Source organism: Dioscorea cayenensis, chromosome 18 (assembly GCF_009730915.1).
Source record: "Dioscorea cayenensis subsp. rotundata cultivar TDr96_F1 chromosome 18, TDr96_F1_v2_PseudoChromosome.rev07_lg8_w22 25.fasta, whole genome shotgun sequence".
Lineage (NCBI taxonomy): Eukaryota > Viridiplantae > Streptophyta > Magnoliopsida > Dioscoreales > Dioscoreaceae > Dioscorea > Dioscorea cayenensis.
In genome coordinates this window covers 21,463,158-21,481,055 of record NC_052488.1, presented here as the reverse complement: position 1 = coordinate 21,481,055, position 17,898 = coordinate 21,463,158, and the positions used below count along the sequence as shown (strand labels likewise).

General features: G+C 42.3%; 3 protein-coding genes across 3 annotated transcripts; 2 read left to right on the top strand and 1 right to left on the bottom strand.

Moving 5' to 3' along the window:
• Positions 1 to 462: 462 nt before the first annotated feature.
• LOC120282323 (elongator complex protein 2) lies at positions 463 to 6,894 on the top strand. The gene is given in 11 exon segments (XM_039289119.1): positions 463 to 638; positions 736 to 823; positions 1,353 to 1,438; positions 1,829 to 1,982; positions 2,761 to 2,921; positions 3,020 to 3,694; positions 3,913 to 4,234; positions 4,479 to 4,696; positions 5,457 to 5,634; positions 6,270 to 6,415; positions 6,417 to 6,894. Coding segments are annotated over 11 exon segments (2,517 nt in total). The 5' UTR covers positions 463 to 500; the 3' UTR covers positions 6,768 to 6,894.
• Positions 6,895 to 7,228: 334 nt separating this feature from the next.
• Positions 7,229 to 10,195, top strand: LOC120282918 (cyclin-SDS-like). Its single transcript, XM_039289749.1, has 7 exons — positions 7,229 to 8,053; positions 8,144 to 8,311; positions 8,780 to 8,946; positions 9,030 to 9,158; positions 9,566 to 9,746; positions 9,845 to 9,889; positions 9,960 to 10,195. Exons 1-7 carry the CDS (start codon positions 7,229 to 7,231, stop codon positions 9,990 to 9,992), a joined length of 1,548 nt encoding a protein of 515 aa, XP_039145683.1. The 3' UTR covers positions 9,993 to 10,195.
• Positions 10,196 to 11,118: 923 nt separating this feature from the next.
• On the bottom strand, positions 11,119 to 14,447 carry LOC120281655 (binding partner of ACD11 1). The gene is given in 6 exon segments (XM_039288345.1): positions 11,119 to 11,983; positions 11,985 to 12,008; positions 12,580 to 12,663; positions 12,814 to 12,889; positions 12,979 to 13,082; positions 14,433 to 14,447. Coding segments are annotated over 6 exon segments (858 nt in total). The 5' UTR covers positions 14,439 to 14,447; the 3' UTR covers positions 11,119 to 11,419.
• Between the last annotated feature and the right edge of the window lie 3,451 nt (positions 14,448 to 17,898).

The window sequence follows — 17,898 nt, the reverse complement described above, 5'->3', positions numbered from 1 at the left end:
TTGGATTGTTAACTTATTGTAATACTATATAATCATTCGATCCAACTATCCAAGCGATTATCGGATGCATTTAAAGCACCCGAATCACAAAACGGGTAGAAAAAATCAGGACCCGTATATCCATCAACGGTTTGGTCGGTTCGGGAACACCCGAATCCGCTAACCGTTGGTTCTTGATCTCCGGATCTAATAATTACACTATCGGATCCTGTGCTTTTTAAATTAAAGCACTCGAATCACAAAACGGGTAAGAAAAATCAGGACCCGAATCCATCAACGGTTCGGGAACACAGCATTCAAATCGCAACCCGAATCCGCTAACTCGAATCCGATAGCTGAAGAATAATCAAAACATGGATCCAGCGCCATTATCGGATCCTACCCGAACCTTAGAACGGATCGGATCCGGGTACAGGTTCCCACTTATCGGAGCTCCATTAACGCCAGTAGTAGGGTTTTTGGATTCGTCTTCATTGTGATTCAAAGCTAGCGAAGACGCCATGGCTTCCGGCCGGGTGGAAGTCGAGAGGGTGTTCGTCGGAGCGGGATGCAATCGGATCGTCAACAATGTCTCCTGGGGTCCCTCCGACCTCATCGCCTTTGGAGCTCAAACCGCCGTTGCCATCTTTTGCCCCAAGGTTTCACTTTCTATCTCTATTTTCTTCATTGTTTTTTTGTTATTTATGAATTTGTGTTTGTTTTTTTGATTCTGAGACACAATGATCTCTGTGGCAGAGTGCCCAGATCCTAACAACGCTCCCGGGGCACAAAGCGGTGGTGAATTGCACGTACTGGCTTCCTTCGTGTAAGGATGCGTTCAAAGGTGCTACCTTTTTTCCTTTTTTCTATATATGTTTTTGTGTATTTTTTTTTTGGAGTTTTGTAGTTGAGAACCAGTAACTTCATCAGGCCAGACAGTGTTTATTTAGTACTATAATGAGGAACCAGGGGAGCAATTACTAAAGAGAATGAGAGGAGTGGGGAAAAGGAGACATTGCATTATTGTTCGGTTGACAGGGAGGAAGAAAATTATCAGAAACAATGAGAGATTTTTTTTTTCTTGTAAAATTACCTTATTTATCATTGCTAGGAGAAAGAAAGGGGAAGATGAAATAGAGATTTCATTGAATACTTAAAATGCTCCAATTATTGCAACTGAAGTTCCAATGATGCTTACTTTTTTTTGTGCGGAGGAGGTGTTCCCCTCAATCATGAACTCTTGCTTTTACATTTGCTTTGTCCTTAATTGGTTATTTTTTAGTATTTTTCATTTGGATTTTTCTGGAGAGGAGTTAACTTAATTGGTCTGTACTTTGAAGTGATACTGAGCTATCTTGCCCTGTTTATGACAGTTGAACATGCGGAATGCCATTTTCTGCTCTCCGGAAGTGCTGATGGTGCCATCTTGCTTTGGGGTTTACAAATCAGAGAAAGAAAGGTATTTTCAAGATACATCATCTCATTAAACAGGCCAAGATATGTTGCAAATAGAAAACAGTTTTACAAAAAAACTGTTGTACTCTTCTCTAGAACTGTTTTCAACTATAGTGTGGAAAACTAACTTATATGAACTCTACTAGAGACACCTAAATCATTCAATCTTAGATCCACTAAATTATCATGTACTAATGACCATAGAAGATATGGTAAGTGGAAATTGTGGCTAAGTCCACAAGTCCATATCTGATATTATAGCATCTACATGTATATGCTGCCTTTTTTGCTCTATAATGGCTTCAATACATTGGGATAAATTAATATTATTATATGTCTACTTAACATTTATTGACATGCTGATGACTCTGAATGCATTCTTTACTCTTTTCAGTGGAGCAAAGCTTTTCAAGTACCTGAAGTACACAAGAAAAGTGTTACATGCCTCACTGGCATTTTGATATCACAATCTGTTGCACTGTTTGCTTCTGCATCCTCTGATGGCATTGTTTGTCTGTGGGAAGTAATTATTCCATCTAATTGTGATGGTAAGGCATTTAGGGCTCTCTGACCCATTTATCCTGGTTTCCTCTCAGTATTTTGATTCTTCTGTTCAAGCTATCAAGCCACTTGCATCAATATAATATGCTATATTTATTCTTTCATAAGTTCACTCTTTGGTTGTCATACTTCTATGTTAAGACTCTTATTCTATACAACTGACTTATGTGAGCCCACATTTTTCAAGTGCATGATGTATTACACTATAAGGAAAATCCTTGAATCTGATAATCAGAAGCGCTCATCACGTAGTGCCCTTGAAATGTAATCGATGACTATTAACGGTAGCTATTTACAAGACGCCTAGGAATCAACATGGGTTATTCAGAAGGTACCAAGATTAGTTTGCTTATTTATCAACATCTAATTACTAATGTCCTAGTTATGTTGGTAAATAATAGTTAATTATTTTTTAAGAAGATTGTTGAATAATATCCCACCGTTAACCTTTAAAATGCTTGTTCTTAATCAAATTATAAATCTCATTTTGTTGGATTAGAATGAAAAGATAGAAATAAAAGATTGCATATTGTACACACACCAATGATTTTGCATAGAGATTGCTCATGTTCAGAGAGCTCAGCTTGTGGTCTTTTAATAAGTATCTTTGGCACTGTTGGAGCAAGATGTTCTCGGCCACAGGGAACTATCTGATGCTAATGCACCATTTGTCTTTTCAACCAGATTTGTTGAAAGCTTTTTGTCCCATAATATGTGAAAATTCCTCTATCCATCATGTGTTAACTTTCATGTTTGTTTTCACAGATGACTGCAAGATAACACTCCTAGAATCTCTTTCTGTGGGTCCAAAACCTATGGTAGCATTGTCATTGACAGGACTGCCTGGAGATCTAGGACATGTTATATTAGCAATGGGCGGCTTGGATAACAAAATTCATATTTACTCTGGTGATAAGACAGGCAAGGTATGTGAAATGCATTCTGTTTCTTCTCCATTTCCATTTCTGTGCTTTCTTTCCATATAAACACTTGATAAAAAGACTGATCATTTTGGCAATTTCAGCTTGTGCCTGCATGCCAGCTCAGAGGACACACAGATTGGATCAGAAGCTTGGACTTCTCGATACCTATTTGGTCTGATAATGAAAATAATAGCCTTTTCCTAGTAAGTGCGTCTCAGGATAGAACCATACGCATATGGAAGATGGCATTGCATGTGTCTTCTGCTAATACTGAGGTACCATACAGGAAAGGCGATGCAGGCTTGACATCATATATTGAAGGTCCTATATTTCAGGTTGGGCCTACTGCTTACCAGGTGTCTCTAGAATCTTTGCTTGTTGGACATGAAGACTGGGTATATTCAGTGCAGTGGCAACCTCCTTTGCCTTCAAAAAATGGAGATATTTACCACCAACCCATGAGTATCCTATCTGCATCTATGGATAAGAAAATGATGATATGGAGACCTGAAAAAACCACTGGTATCTGGATAAATGAGGTGACTGTAGGCGAACTAAGTCACTCTGCATTGGGGTTTTATGGTGGTCATTGGGCCCTGGAGGGAGATTCAATTCTTGCCCATGGATATGGTGGGTCATTTCATCTATGGAAAAACATGGGAATTGAATATGAGAATTGGGAGCCCCAGAGAGTACCTTCTGGTCATTTTGCTGGCGTATCTGATATTGCGTGGTCCAGATCTGGTGAATACTTGCTATCTGTCAGTCATGATCAGGTAGTTTACGAAATTATACAATTCATTGTTTTCCCATCATGCATGCTAGCTTCCTCTTTTGTGTTGGTATCATTTTACTCTTTTAGCTGCTTTTAAATAGAAATAGATCATTTTCACCATCTTAGCATGTCTTAAGTTCTTCTGTGGTGCATGCCAAATGTGCCAATTTTGATTTTATTGAACCCATGTCTAACACTGCAACTATAAATACGATGCAGACATCTCGCATTTTTGCACCCTGGAGAAGTAAAACATACATTGGAGATAAGATCACATGGCATGAAATTGCTCGTCCACAAGTGCATGGTCATGATATTAATTGCGTGGCTATCATTAAAGGTAAAGGAAACCACCGATTTGTTAGTGGAGCTGATGAAAAGGTTGCTCGAGTGTTTGAAGCTCCTTTGTCATTCTTGAAGACATTGAATCATGCTATTCTGGAAGACACGAGCAACTTTGGAGATATAAATGAACATGTGCAGATTTTAGGAGCTAACATGTCTGCTCTTGGATTATCACAAAAACCTATATATGTAAACGGTAATCTCTCTCTCTAGACCACCACTTAATTGGTTCTTAATTTTTACTATTATGTTCCAATTACTGTCTAAATTGATAACCAATGGTATATTTTATTGAACTAAAATATTCAACTGGGTTCTATCTTCCATCGCTCACAACAAACTTGCATTACCTCATTTCTAAATTTCCTTGTGGAAAGTGCATGGTATTTGTGCAAATTTTCTACTGTTGAGTTCTGTAAATAGAATTGGGTTCTGTGCAGCTTCAAATGAAACTTCTAGGGTACTTCATAAGGATGAAGAAGACTCATTAGAAACGATTCCAGATGCTGTGCCGGTTGTGTTGACTGAACCTCCCGTAGAGGAACAACTAGGATGGCACACTTTATGGCCCGAGTCCCATAAACTTTATGGTCATGGAAATGAATTATTTGCTCTGTGCTGTGACCATAAGGGAAAGCTTCTTGCTTCATCATGCAAGGTAATTTTCAGCATTGTTGTTTTATATTCTACATCAGTCCAAGAGAGAGTTGCTTGACCATGAATTTAGTAATGAACTTACAGTTTCTAGCATCATGGTTTCTTTGTTAGTCTATTTAAGCTTACAATCTTTTTAATACTATTATGAATTGAGTTCTTAATTTAATCTTAAAAACATAGAAGAGTGTAAGTTCACACAGTGAGAAGTTATATGTTCTATTCAAATGTTGCCTTTGACAGAGATTATCTGAAAAGCTTGTATTCAGTAGGCTTATGATTAATTAAATAGTTTTCTTTCAAAATATTTCCTGATGTTTGAACCATATTTTTGCGGGAACATGAGGAATAATTGCTAAATGAAAAGAACATGTAAACATGGCGTAGAACTCCAGCTGTCTTGTGGGTTTTAAAGGTACTTTTATAAATTCCTACTTGCAGAAGCGCGTTACTATGTTATTCACAATACTTGAGGTGAATCTATGGATTTGCATAGCTTTCTTTCATGTATTTTGTTTCTCGGGTTAGATTTTGTAGTCTATGTTATGGATTAATATGCATGGACATGTCTATCTGGCAAATGTTTCCAGAAGTTCTTTCTCAAATGGAGCATTGTTCCTGTCCTCTGGTTCAAATTTCAATGTGTCTTTCCATCTTGTGTTATGCTATTATGATACAGCATGGTATTCTTGACTGTGATTACTTTTTTTTTAACTACCTAATACCTTGCTCAATTATAACTTGTTTTCTGACCCATGTTGCAGGCACAGTCTGCCTCAGTGGCAGAAATTTGGCTATGGGAAGTTGGATCATGGAAGGCTGTTGGTCGCTTGCAGTCTCACAGCTTGACAGTCACACAGTTGCAATTTTCTTGTGATGATTCTTTCCTATTAGCCGTGTCAAGGGATCGCCAGTTGTCAGTGTTCTCCATTACTAAATCTGGTACAAAAATTTTGCCATCTTAATGATTTGCAATTTTAGAAATCATATTCATCAAGAATGAAGTGATGCTCTCAAATGACTACAATGGTAAATGGTTAATCTCATGATTAAATGGATAGTTAAGTTTGAACTTCCTGAACCAACAACTGGGAACCATCTGATTCTACACATAAGGCAAATATTCAAATTTGTCTAGTGTGTATATAATACTATATGCTTGTCTTTTTCTTGTTCCCTTTTGCTGTTAAACTGTCATTCAGCTTGGTCAATCTATATTCTGGACTGATGTCTAGAGGTTGAATTTTTTGGAAATCATACGATATCTGCAGACAGACCCAAACCTTTTTCCATAACTATGCAAACCTTACTTTTCTTGAGCTTGTCATTCTAAAACTAGGATTCTCAGCTGCTTTTGAATGCTAGCTTTTCAGTTCAAGAGTGAAAATTGTTCTCTCTGTACTACCTTGCCGGAGTCCATCCTTCCGGTTTTATAAAATAGAGCAGTAATATTGCTATCAGTGTTATCACATTTTTTTTTTGGTTCTATATTGGTTTATGTCCCTTAATACTTTGGAAGGTTACATTTGGGTCACCTTATTAATTCATTGTCACTCATCAACTGACTATGATTTCAGGAGACATTGTGAACTATCAGCTGGTTGTGAAGCATGAGGCGCACAAAAGAATAATATGGGCATGCGCCTGGAGCCCATTTGGTCATGAATTCGCTACTGGATCACGGGACAAGACTGTAAAAATCTGGGCAATCCAGGATGCCTCTTTCAGTTAAGCAGCTCACAACCTTGCCTCCCTTCCGGGACAGTGTCACTGCCTTATCCTGGACCGGCTGTGACCGATCCAAAAACTCTGGAATTCTTGCTATCGGCATGGATAACGGCTTCATTGAACTCTGGAGTTTGTCTGGCGGTAGAGTTCCCGGTGGTCAGACTGAGCTCGGACCATTCCAAGCTGAGCTTGCTGTGAGATTCGATCCTTTCTTGTGCCATGTCTCAACGGTTCACCGATTAGCATGGCGAAGAAACCCTGATGCCAGTGATTCAAAGACAATGCAGCTTGCTTCCTGTGGCGCTGATCATTGTGTTAGAGTATTTGACGTGGTGTGTGATATGTGACACGCCACTTGACAAGGCTTTCTATTCCTTTTTGTTATAAATATATCACTGATTAAGATGTTAACTATCACTTCCCAGTTTATTCATGGCTTTGATACTTGTCTTGTAAAAAACACCCTCTTATTTACATGTTAGCCCCTTGATTGCAAGTGACAATCTTAAAGCAACGTTGATGTCTGTTAACCACTCCGTTGTGCCTCAAGATCGAAACTCAATCATCTTAAGATGGCACTAGAGGGGCGTGGCTTGCACACGACGCCGAACAAATCGGGCTGCTGACGTGGCGTACGTCATGTTTACTGAGTGACTAGCGTCTTCGTTTCCCGTTCTTCACGTCCGTACATAAAAGGGTCGTCTTCGAACACTCTTGAGCTTCGGCCATTTGAATTCCTCTCTCTCTCTCTCTCTCTCTCTCTCTCTCTCTCTATTCCAGAAACCCTAGATTTCCGCCATTGATCGCCATGGATGCTGGTGCAATCCCTTGCCAGAGAGTCTCGGATAGGAAGCGGCCGCTAGATGTCATTCCCCCAGCAGCACGGAAGCTCCGGTCCAAGCTCCCACGCCGGAAGCGCGCCGTCATTTCCAATCTCCATCTCTTAACTGCCATCTTAGATCATGGGGACGGTGAGGGATCGTCCTCCTGCTTCCACAGTGGCCTGTCCACCGTCTCCTCCCACTACCCCGCCGGATCCGACGCTTCGAAGCCTCCGCAATCACCCCACAGGATGAAGGCGATCGCTGCTGATCAGAACCGCCCCATCACCCGCTGGTATTCTCGGAAGAAGGGACTCCTCCGATCGAGGCTTGAATTGGCCGCTCCGGAGATCTCGAAGCAAACAGTAGAGAATCCTCCCGAGATCTCCGAAACTTCCGTCCTAGAGTCAGTGTCCGAGGTCCTCCCCGGAATGATCACCAAATCGGCTGTCTCTGAGAGCTCTGTCGCACGGCGAGGTGGTGATACCCGCGATCTAGACCTCGACTCCGATCTAGCATGCTCCGAAAGGCTCTCCGGCGAGTGCAGCGGCAGCTCGGAGTACTCGACGTGCAACGAGATGACGCTCTCGGATTTAGATTCCGATCTCTTTCTCTGCGGATCCTCCTCCTACTGCAGCTCATCCATCTACCTCGATTCCACCGACGACTTCTCCGACCACTTCACAAACAACAACCCATCGCCGACGTTCGCCTTCTTCCTCGATCTCCGGCGACAACTCCATCTATTCTCCACACCCGGTGATTCCGATTCCTCTTCTAGATTTCAAGATCAATCTCCAATAGAATTCACAGTGTGTTTCACATCCTTTATCAAATTAATTTAAGATGATTTTTACTTGAATTTATTTTCAAATATCTCTTTCCCGATTGCCGGCGAACAGGTGATGAGGTTTGAAGAGGAGGACGATGAGGAGGGCTATAAAGGGCTAAGGAGGAGAGAGAGGAGGAACGGTGCGCCGACGAGCTACGCCGACGAGTACACAGACGAGACGATCAACGGCGATCTTATTCTTCAGCAGCGGTTGCTGATGGTGAACTGGATCATCGAGGTAAGTAAGTAAGGCGGTGAAATTATCACCATGAAATGCACGTCTCCCGATTTCCTCGTCTTAACTGCCGCGTAATACTAGTGCCATTCCGTTTCTATTCCACTGTTCCGCTGGAACCGGATAAGTGGTGCCGTGGCCCATGGCGGTTGAATTTCGCATTTGATGAACCATCGCCACGTGTACTTTAGAATTCGGTATATCTGGTTACATCGGAGCAGCGGACGAAAAGTACCATGATGATGTCATTCTCGTATCTGCGAGATTTGTTTTCATCCCAAAATTCTCCCAAATATTCAATATTCCCAATATTTTAAATTAAAATAGTGTTCATCTTCAAACCTGATTGTTATTTTGAAATTCAAAATGTCCAAATTAATCTCTATAGATACAAGGCTTATGATTTGAATTCCAAAGTCTATACTGCATAATTGAAAATGCTCCTATATATATATATATATGGTATGGCAGCATGCAAAGGCCATGGAGCTCCAGAATGAGACTATATTCTTGGGCGTCAGTTTACTGGACAGGTTCCTAAGCAAAGGATACTTCACTACGGATAAGAACCTTCAGCTTCTGGGAATCTCATGCATCACTCTGGCCACCAGGATTGAAGAGAACCAACCCTACAACAGGCCGGTCCTCTTTAATTCTCTCCCCCTCTCTCTACTGTATTGCCATATTATATCATTTTAAGTGCTTCCTTTGTGTACATCAGCATTCGACAGAGATCGTTCACAGTGGGAAGCAATGTTTACTCTCGGTCAGAAGTAGTGTCCATGGAATGGCTGGTGATGGAGGTCCTCAAGTTCCAGTGCTTCCCTCCCACCATTCACAACTTCCTCTGGTACGTACTCATCTTTAATCTCCACTAAATCTTTTGTTTTGTTGATAATTAGATTAGTTGATGTAATTAAGTATATGATATGTAATTAAATTTCATCATTCCACTCAGTTTTCAGACAGAAAGAATACCACTTAATGGAATTAAGTATTTATGTCTCATTTGATCTTTGAAAAATTCTCATACCATACATTGTTCAAACGTAGTAATATATTTATTATCTTATAATTCAATATATGATATGTTCTTTTATTTTAGTATTTTATAAACAAGTTTCTTTTTTGGAATCATTCTGCATGGAATATATATATCATGTAATAATATATGAATTATTTTTGTATCAATTTGTTAATTTTGATATATTAATTATGTGGCACCGCATAATATAAGAATGTTAATTATACACACAGGTTCTATCTAAAGGCGAGCGGGGCGGACGCGGAGGTGGAGGCTCTTGCCCGTTACCTGGCCGTGCTGTCTTTACTAGACCATGAGCGTCTAAGCTTCTGGCCTTCCACCGTCGCCGCCAGCCTTGTCATCCTCGCCTCCCTTGCAACTGACCATGACTCCTCCTGCCATCTTGTCATGGAGGTAAACTTCAGTCCAATCACTTTAAACACATTAATCCCAAGAATTAATTCTTAAATTCTCAAACTTAAACACATGTATATATATATATATATATGCAGACCCATGTGAGAACCAAAAATGATGACCTTCCTGAATGCATACAGGTACATCTAGCTTTCATTCATTTCATCAAACTAGTTTATATATTGTGGTAATCCTCATTTGAACTTGCAGAGCCTGGAGTGGCTGGTCAAATATGCTTGTTAGGAGACACTAGTGTCCAGGTTACCTTTTAGTCCTTCATTTCTCTTTTTACTAATACAATTGGATGCTATAAATAGAGTTAATAATAGATGTAAAAAATACGCTCTAAATCATTCATTGGTGAGGCTAGACTTTTAGCAATGAGATGTTGGAAATTTAGGCCCACCTGTTTTGTATAAACAGTACATGATTTGACTTGAGCATTACATAGATGTACATGTATAGATTACTCATGTAGAATTAATTGTGTACGTAGGACTGTTGTGATAACCATCATGGCTGTTTCTTTTTTGCTTACTATTTTGATAAGAATGCTGAAAACCTACATACTAGCTAATTCCTTGTCATTGAAATATATGTTGGCCAAGTGGAGAGCTCTAATTAAGTAATTCTCTGTGCTTTACTTTACTGACAAAAGCATATAAATATAATACCTTCCCTATTTAGTGAAAAACATCGAATGGTTTTTAAAATTCTTTTATGAGTTTTAAGATATTGGATGAGGGCATGAAGAAGATTCAGGTTGACTGATTGATGATCGAGACAAATTAACTTGTGGTAAGATTGGTGGGGGAAGAGATCTAAGGGGATCGTAATAATTTGTTATTATTATGCTAAATAAATGATTGTTACCGAATTTCATTTTCTAAATTTCTTTTGATGAAACATTTTCTAAATTTTTGGTGTGAAATTTTTAACAAATGATTCTATTCCATTTAGACAATCTGAGAGTAATAAAGAGTGGTTTCAGGGGGTCTAGAAATAAATTAAAATTTATTAAAAAGATGAAAAACTTAACAATGATTTAATCATCCTTCATACATCCACATAAAAATGAAAAGATACATAAAATGATATTTTAAATAAATTGTATTTCAAAATGATATTTAAGAACTCAATTAAAGGCGTTGCTTTGGTAGCTCATTTTTTATCTCTTGCATTTATTTATATTTATCTTTTGATATAATGTTAAAAAAAATAAAGAAAAGATCTTGTTAATATCTTTTTCTATTTTACAAAATAAATTCTCAATTAGTATAACATTCGAAGCCAGACAAATCAATAAAAAAAAACATAAATTTATCATTCAAAGCTATAAACTGCAGCAAAATAAAAAAGGACTGAAAAATAACAAAATATTCAGCATCATGCCTATAAATGAAATTCATTTATCCTTTACACAATACGTAAACATCATTCCAATAAACATCCTTCCTGGCAGTTCGAAATGAGACGCAACAAACTATAAACTAGAAAACAAGTGAAGTTTTTTGCCAGAGTTCAACAAACGGAGATACATCAGAGACCATCCACAACTGTAAAGGAATGGCAAAGGCTCTTGCAACAAATCTACAATGATATAATGACCCACAATGACGAAAGAATAGCTATACTGCATATCAATGAAAGAATGTTTGGATTTCAGATGATCATATGATAGCATGGTTACTCTTCTCGTCATGATAAGAAACCGGGACAGTCGGAGGATCATCCAGTGATGTCTCATCAAAGTGCAACTGCGCATACTCGCTCACCATCCCCGTCCTCTCCCTGCTGATGTTCTCTTGCTTCTCCTCCTCAGCCTTGTTCACCTTGTCTTTAGTCATGACACTCAGATCACCAGCTGCCTGCACAACCTTATTGAATGCGCTTGAGAACCATGAAGCCCCTGTTGAAACATACTGATTGCTCATGAGTGCAGATCCTGCACTGGCGGCCGTCTGCTCAGCAGCTGTAATGGCCGACTTGGTGATCTCAGTGACCTGGAATCGTTCGTCCACCTCCTTTACCTTCCCAGTGATCAATGAAGTGCCCATGCTAATCTTGTCACTCAGGCCAATCTTGCTGTCAAGGGATGCCACTGTTGCTGAGGCACTGGATGTGAGATGGTGCCGCTCATCAAAGGACTTTGCCTGGTTGAGAGCATCCTTTCCGAGAACATATCCCATGGCAAGCATACTGCTCACAACATCCTCTGCCTTCTTGACAGCAGAAATCAGCAGCCGGGGTGTTCCTTTCCTTTTTAAGGAGAAAAGATAATTAGTAATGGTTTGTTTGTTTCCAAATATGCTTCCCTTTTTTTTTATGCAATAAGATGGGAAATTGTCATGTTACCTGATGATTAAAAGATCACTAGTGTCCAAGTAAAAGGATTATAACATATGCATGCTAAAGCTAAATGGTATGCAGATTAAACTGCAGCAGTAATACATAAAATGCTTTGATATTGCTGACCAACAAGACATGGAGTGAAGAGTAACTATGATAAGCTCAATGAATCAAATTTGGTATGAAAAGAAAAACATCACATGCGTGACCTCGTTAATGCTAATCCATCTCAAAGTAAAACTAAAACAATTCTATCTTTGGTTACTTGTATATGAAATCATTTATCAAGCAAAATGCTGTTTGGCCATCCTGTTATACCATTGTGTGATTATGAAAGACTCACACAAGCCATCCATAATTTGGTTTTCTGCATATAGGCCTAAAAGAATGAAGCATTCCAACAGATGTTGAAGTGAAATAGAAGTCATTCAGTTATATTTGCGGCAAAAATTAGATATTACAAAAAAATTCTACAACTTACCAATACCTGTTTGTATGCTTCAGGTGGGAGCTGATAATTCTCAACTGGTGTAATATTGACAGAAAGATCAACTATAGTCGCTCCCTGCACAAAGATAGTACCAAGTCATTGTGTACAGAATTTTTTGCAGAAAGAATTCAACGTTCTTAAGCTGCCCTAGACCTCTACCCAAAATCTAAAACTCTACATAGATTTTCCATAGAGAAAATTTGTTTATTATGCAAGAGAACTCACTGATAGAAGAATCGCTGTGTCAGCACCCTGTGACTCCTTAAAAGTAACAAATGCACACTGAGTTCTTGCAGATTCACTGACAACAGTGAAACAAGAAGAGACACCCAATCAGATATAATGGGAAACAATAAAAGATGACAGAAAATAAAATTATACAAAAGAGACCTTTGCATTTCAATGTATTCAATGTCCCCTGAAAAGGAAAAGAACTCTTTGACATCCCTTTCATTTGCAGAAAGAGAGATATTGCTAACTAGAACTGTTCTCACCTGTAAGAGCAGCAAGAAAAGAGCATTAAATCAAACAGATCTCTTTTAATTAAAAAAATTAAGGAGAAACTAGTTGCTTATCATTTAAAATATCTTAAGAGCAGTAATTCTGCAGAAATATTTATTTAGGGTAATAATATATTAGGTAAGCAAAGCTCACAAACCCAGACATTCTTAACAAAGCAGCACATGACAGTAAATATTGATAAGAATAGCAACAAGAACAATTCAAAGTGAACACATATAATCAATTAATGCTATTTAAAACATTCAGCAACATAATCAATTAATACCATAAATGATAAATTTCAAATCACGCCCCATGGCTAAATTGGTGCTATGATTCAATGGGGATCCCTTCTCATCCTCAAATAGCACAGTGTTCAGTTTAATATTTTCATGGAATGTGGAAGAGCAGAAAATAAAATGAATCAAAGTCAAAGGATTGCAAAAGAAAACACAAAAATATGGTTCATAAATTTCATAAAACATCCCAAGCACCCTTTTCTTGTTAATACGGTTTATCCATCCTAATATTTTCAAACCTATTGGAAACCGTCCTAACAAGGAGACTGGTAAAAAAGATGGATCTAATTTAATGCATTTAAAGCATTTCATCTTACAAGGAATTTCAAAAAAGGAAATATCCTGGCCAGATCCAATCCTTCCAATAAGAATGTCAATAACTCAATACAACTGTCAGTAAGATACAAGCACAACAAACTAGAGATCGGAATTAATTGTCAAAAATAAAAACATGGCTTGTCTGCAATGTCAAAAAAGAAAATAAAATAAAAGAATAAAAAGAACAGCAACATAGTTATTTGATATAAAGCAAAAGGCAGGTCTTCAAGAACTCCTAAGAGAAACAAAATACTATTTTTACCCACCACTTAATGGATTCGCGGTGAGTTCATGCCACCTAGTCCTCGTTTTCATATATATATCATAATCAATCAAAATTACAACAAAGATTCATAGCTTCTACTATTGCACTAATAACATATATCAACACCATCCAATATCAAAAATGTCACATTGAGCAAATAACCATCTCTTAATGGCCTTAGTGAATTCTATGAATCTAAAATTAACAATAATAATACAAGCAACACATAAATTGGTCGCACAACCAAATCAAAGCGGTCATCAAAATGCTCAAATATCATAGAAATGCAGCAAATCTCACTATATTTAATCACAAATCGATTAATATACATTCCAGAGATCAAAGTGCTTAAATATCATATAAATGCGGCAAATCTCCGCCATGATGAGAAACAACGAGAAGTTATGAGAAAAGGGCAAATAAACATGGAAAAAAACACAAAAAAAAAGGCACAAACTCACCGCCATTGATAGACGCTTGCCGAAAAATCCACGAGGCGAGATTTCATCAAAAGCGCACGAGTGGATCGAGATGACACGGAGCGTGCCCGTCCGTCGTGGGGCGTCGGCGGCCAGCGCCGCCACGGGGCACGTCCGTGACGGCGGCATCAGCCGGGCCCCCGCCCCGATCGTTTGCATCGCGAAAACCCCAGGCGAAGTCTCTGCAGTTTTTGGATGATCGTAGCCAATGTTCGATCTGGGAGTATGCGTCGGCGTCGGGACGGCCGGTCGATCGACTTTGGAATCTCTCAGCGGGACCATCGCAGATGGATTTGTCATCATAAAAAACCCCAAGGGGTGAAGTTTCATCAAAAACGCACGAGTGGATCGAGGAGATGACACGGAGCGCGCGCCCGTCCCGTCGTTGGACGCGTCACGCGCGGGAGCCGTCCGAGCGACGGCGGCATCCCGTCCCGGCGCCCCCGCCCCATCGTTTGGCATCACATGAAAACTTCCCGGGCGAAGTTTCACCGATTTTGGATGACCGTAGCCAATGTTCGATCGGAGGAGTATGCTTCGGCGTCGGGACGGCCGGTCGGTCGACTTTGGAATCTTGTTGCGGGAACATCGCAGATGGATTTATCATCATAAAAAACCCCAAGGTGTGAAGTTTCATCAAAAACGCACGAGTGCATCGGGAGATGACACTGAGAACACGCCCGGGATCCCGTGGGACGATCGCTCATGCCGCACCGCCAGGGACCGTCCCGAGCCACGGGCGGCATCCCGGCCCGGTGCCCCCGCCCCATCGTTTGCTATCACATGAAAACCCCCCGGGCGAAGTTTCACTGATTTTGAATGATCGTAGCCAATGTTCAATCTGGGGAGTATGCATGCGTCGTGACGGCCGGTCGGTCGAGTTTGGAATCTCGCCCCGGGAACATCCCAGATGGATTTGTCATCATAAAAAATACCAAGGAGTGAAGTTTCATCAAAAATTCAAGAGTGGATCAGGAGATGACACGGAGCGCGCTCGTCTCGTCGGGGGACGTCGATGACTCGCGCCCGCCGGGCGACGGGCGCAACCCGTCCTCAGCGCCCGCCCCATCGTTTGGCATCACATGAAAACCCCCGGCGAAGTTTCACGGAATTTTGGATGACCGTAGCCAATGTTCGATCGGGAGTATGCGTCGGTCGTCGGGACGGCCGGTCGATCGACTTTGGAATCTCAGCCGCAGGACCATCGCGAGATAGATTTGTCATCATAAAAAACGCCGAGGGGTGAAGTTTCATCAAAAACGCACGAGTGGATCGGGAGATGACACGGAGCGCGCCCGTCCCGTGGTGGGACGTCGCGTCGGCGCAGCCCGGGCCGTCTTGGCGACGGCGGCATCAAGGCCCGGCGCCCCCGCCCCATCGTTTGCCATCGCATGAAAATCCCCCGGGCGAAGTTTTTTGGATTTTGGATGATCGTAGCCAATGTTCGATCCGGGGAGTATGCGTCGGCGTCGGGACCGCCGGTCGGTCGACTTTGGAATCTTGCCGCTGGACCATCTATGATGGATTTTTCATCATAAAAAACCCCAAGGGGTGAAGTTTCATCAAAAACGCACGAGTGGATCGGGAGATGACACGGAGCGCGCCCGTCCCGTTGGGGGACGTCGCGCCGGCGGCGCAGGGGCCGTCCGGGCGACGGCGGCATCCTGGCCCGGCGCCCCCGCCCCATCGTTTGGCATCACATGAAAACCCCCCTGGGCCAAGTTTCACGGATTTTAAATGATCGTAGCCAATGTTCGATCGGGGAGTATGCGTCGGCGTCGGACTGCCCTGTCGATCGACTTTTGGAATCTCGCCCGCGGGACCGTCGCAGATGGATTTGTCATCATAAAATACCCTAAGGGGTGAAGTTTCATCAAAAACACACAAGTGGATCGGGAGATGACACGGGAGCGCCGCCTCGTGCCGTGGGACATCGCGCCGGCGCCGCCGAGCGCGGGGCCGTCCGGCGACAGCGGCATCCCGGCAGTGGTGGCGCGAGCGCGGCGCTCCGGGTGACCGTGTCAGCGCGTGAGTTGTCGGACCCGGGCTTTCCCCGGCGGGCCCGGCGTACGTCTCTGCGTCGACCCGGCCCGGGAGGGCGTCCCTCATTCGGTCCCCGTCCGCGCCCGCCCTCGGAGGCGAGGCCTGTGCTTGTGTTACCGATACCCGCCGTCGGCGGGAACACCGTGGCTGGTCGATACTAGCGTTAGATCACCTCCGGGCGAGCGGCCTGTCCGCCGCGATCCCGGCGGCATTGTTCCCGCCCCGCTGGCCGTCACTCGGTTCGCTCCCGTTGGAACTCAACGGGCGCCCTTTTACGACACGCGGCCGGGGCGCCGGGAGCGCTCTCGGATTCGATGTCCCAATTGATGATCGGTCGCGGGGGTAGGAGCCGTTCCTCCCCGTCGTCCCCGATCTATCAGTCACCCGCACGAGTCCCATCCCTCCGTAGTCATATGCTTGTCTCAAAGATTAAGCCATGCATGTGCAAGTATGAACTAATTCAGACTGTGAAACTGCGAATGGCTCATTAAATTAGTTATAGTTTGTTTGATGGTACCTGCTACTCGCATAACCGTAGTAATTCTAGAGCTAACGTGCAACAAACCCCGACTTGCGGAAGGGATGCATTTATTAGATAAAAGGCCGACGCGGGCTCGCCCCACCGTTCTGATGATTCATGATAACTCGACGGATCGCACGGCCCTCGTGCCGGTGACGCATCATTCAAATTTCTGCCCTATCAACTTTCGATGGTAGGATAGGGGCCTACTGTAAGGGTCGGTGCCATTACATACGGTCTCCATCCAAGATGATACTTATATCATGTAGGATGGCACTTTGCCTTGGTCGCAGGAGGGCGACAGGGCGAGCCGGTATGGCCTGATCGAGTGGTGCCGAGTCCATTGGCGCGTAGCCGAGTGTTATGACTGAGGGTGGGCGCATTGGCCCGCCGAACCTTGTTGCCGAGACCATTGATGCATGCGCATGACCGTGAGCGCAGGCACTTGACCGAGAGGGCGCATGGGTGCGCGCCGTGGCGGATGCGAGTTACCGACAGTGGGTACTCGGCCGTTACCGAGAAGCCTTGCTAGGAGCATTACCGATGGATATCGGTATGACCGGGCTGCCGTGCGCGCTACCGAGGCTGGATGAGCGCACCGGCTAGGGATGACCGGGAGATGGCTGGCTGGATGAACAGTGCCATTGGTTGACACTGTAGAGCTATCCGGGTGTAATACAGTGAACAGTGTTGTGTTTCTTGGCACTGTAGCACTGTAGCTCTGTGCTTGCAACGAAACAAACAAAGAAAATAGATTACATAAATAAGGGTGGTTTGCACCTTGAACCATTACATAGCGGAAGTCATTACAACACAGCGAACGAGATGGTAGACAAGTCTTTGAACCATACATCCATATGAAGTGAGAAATGAAATTTCCACCCA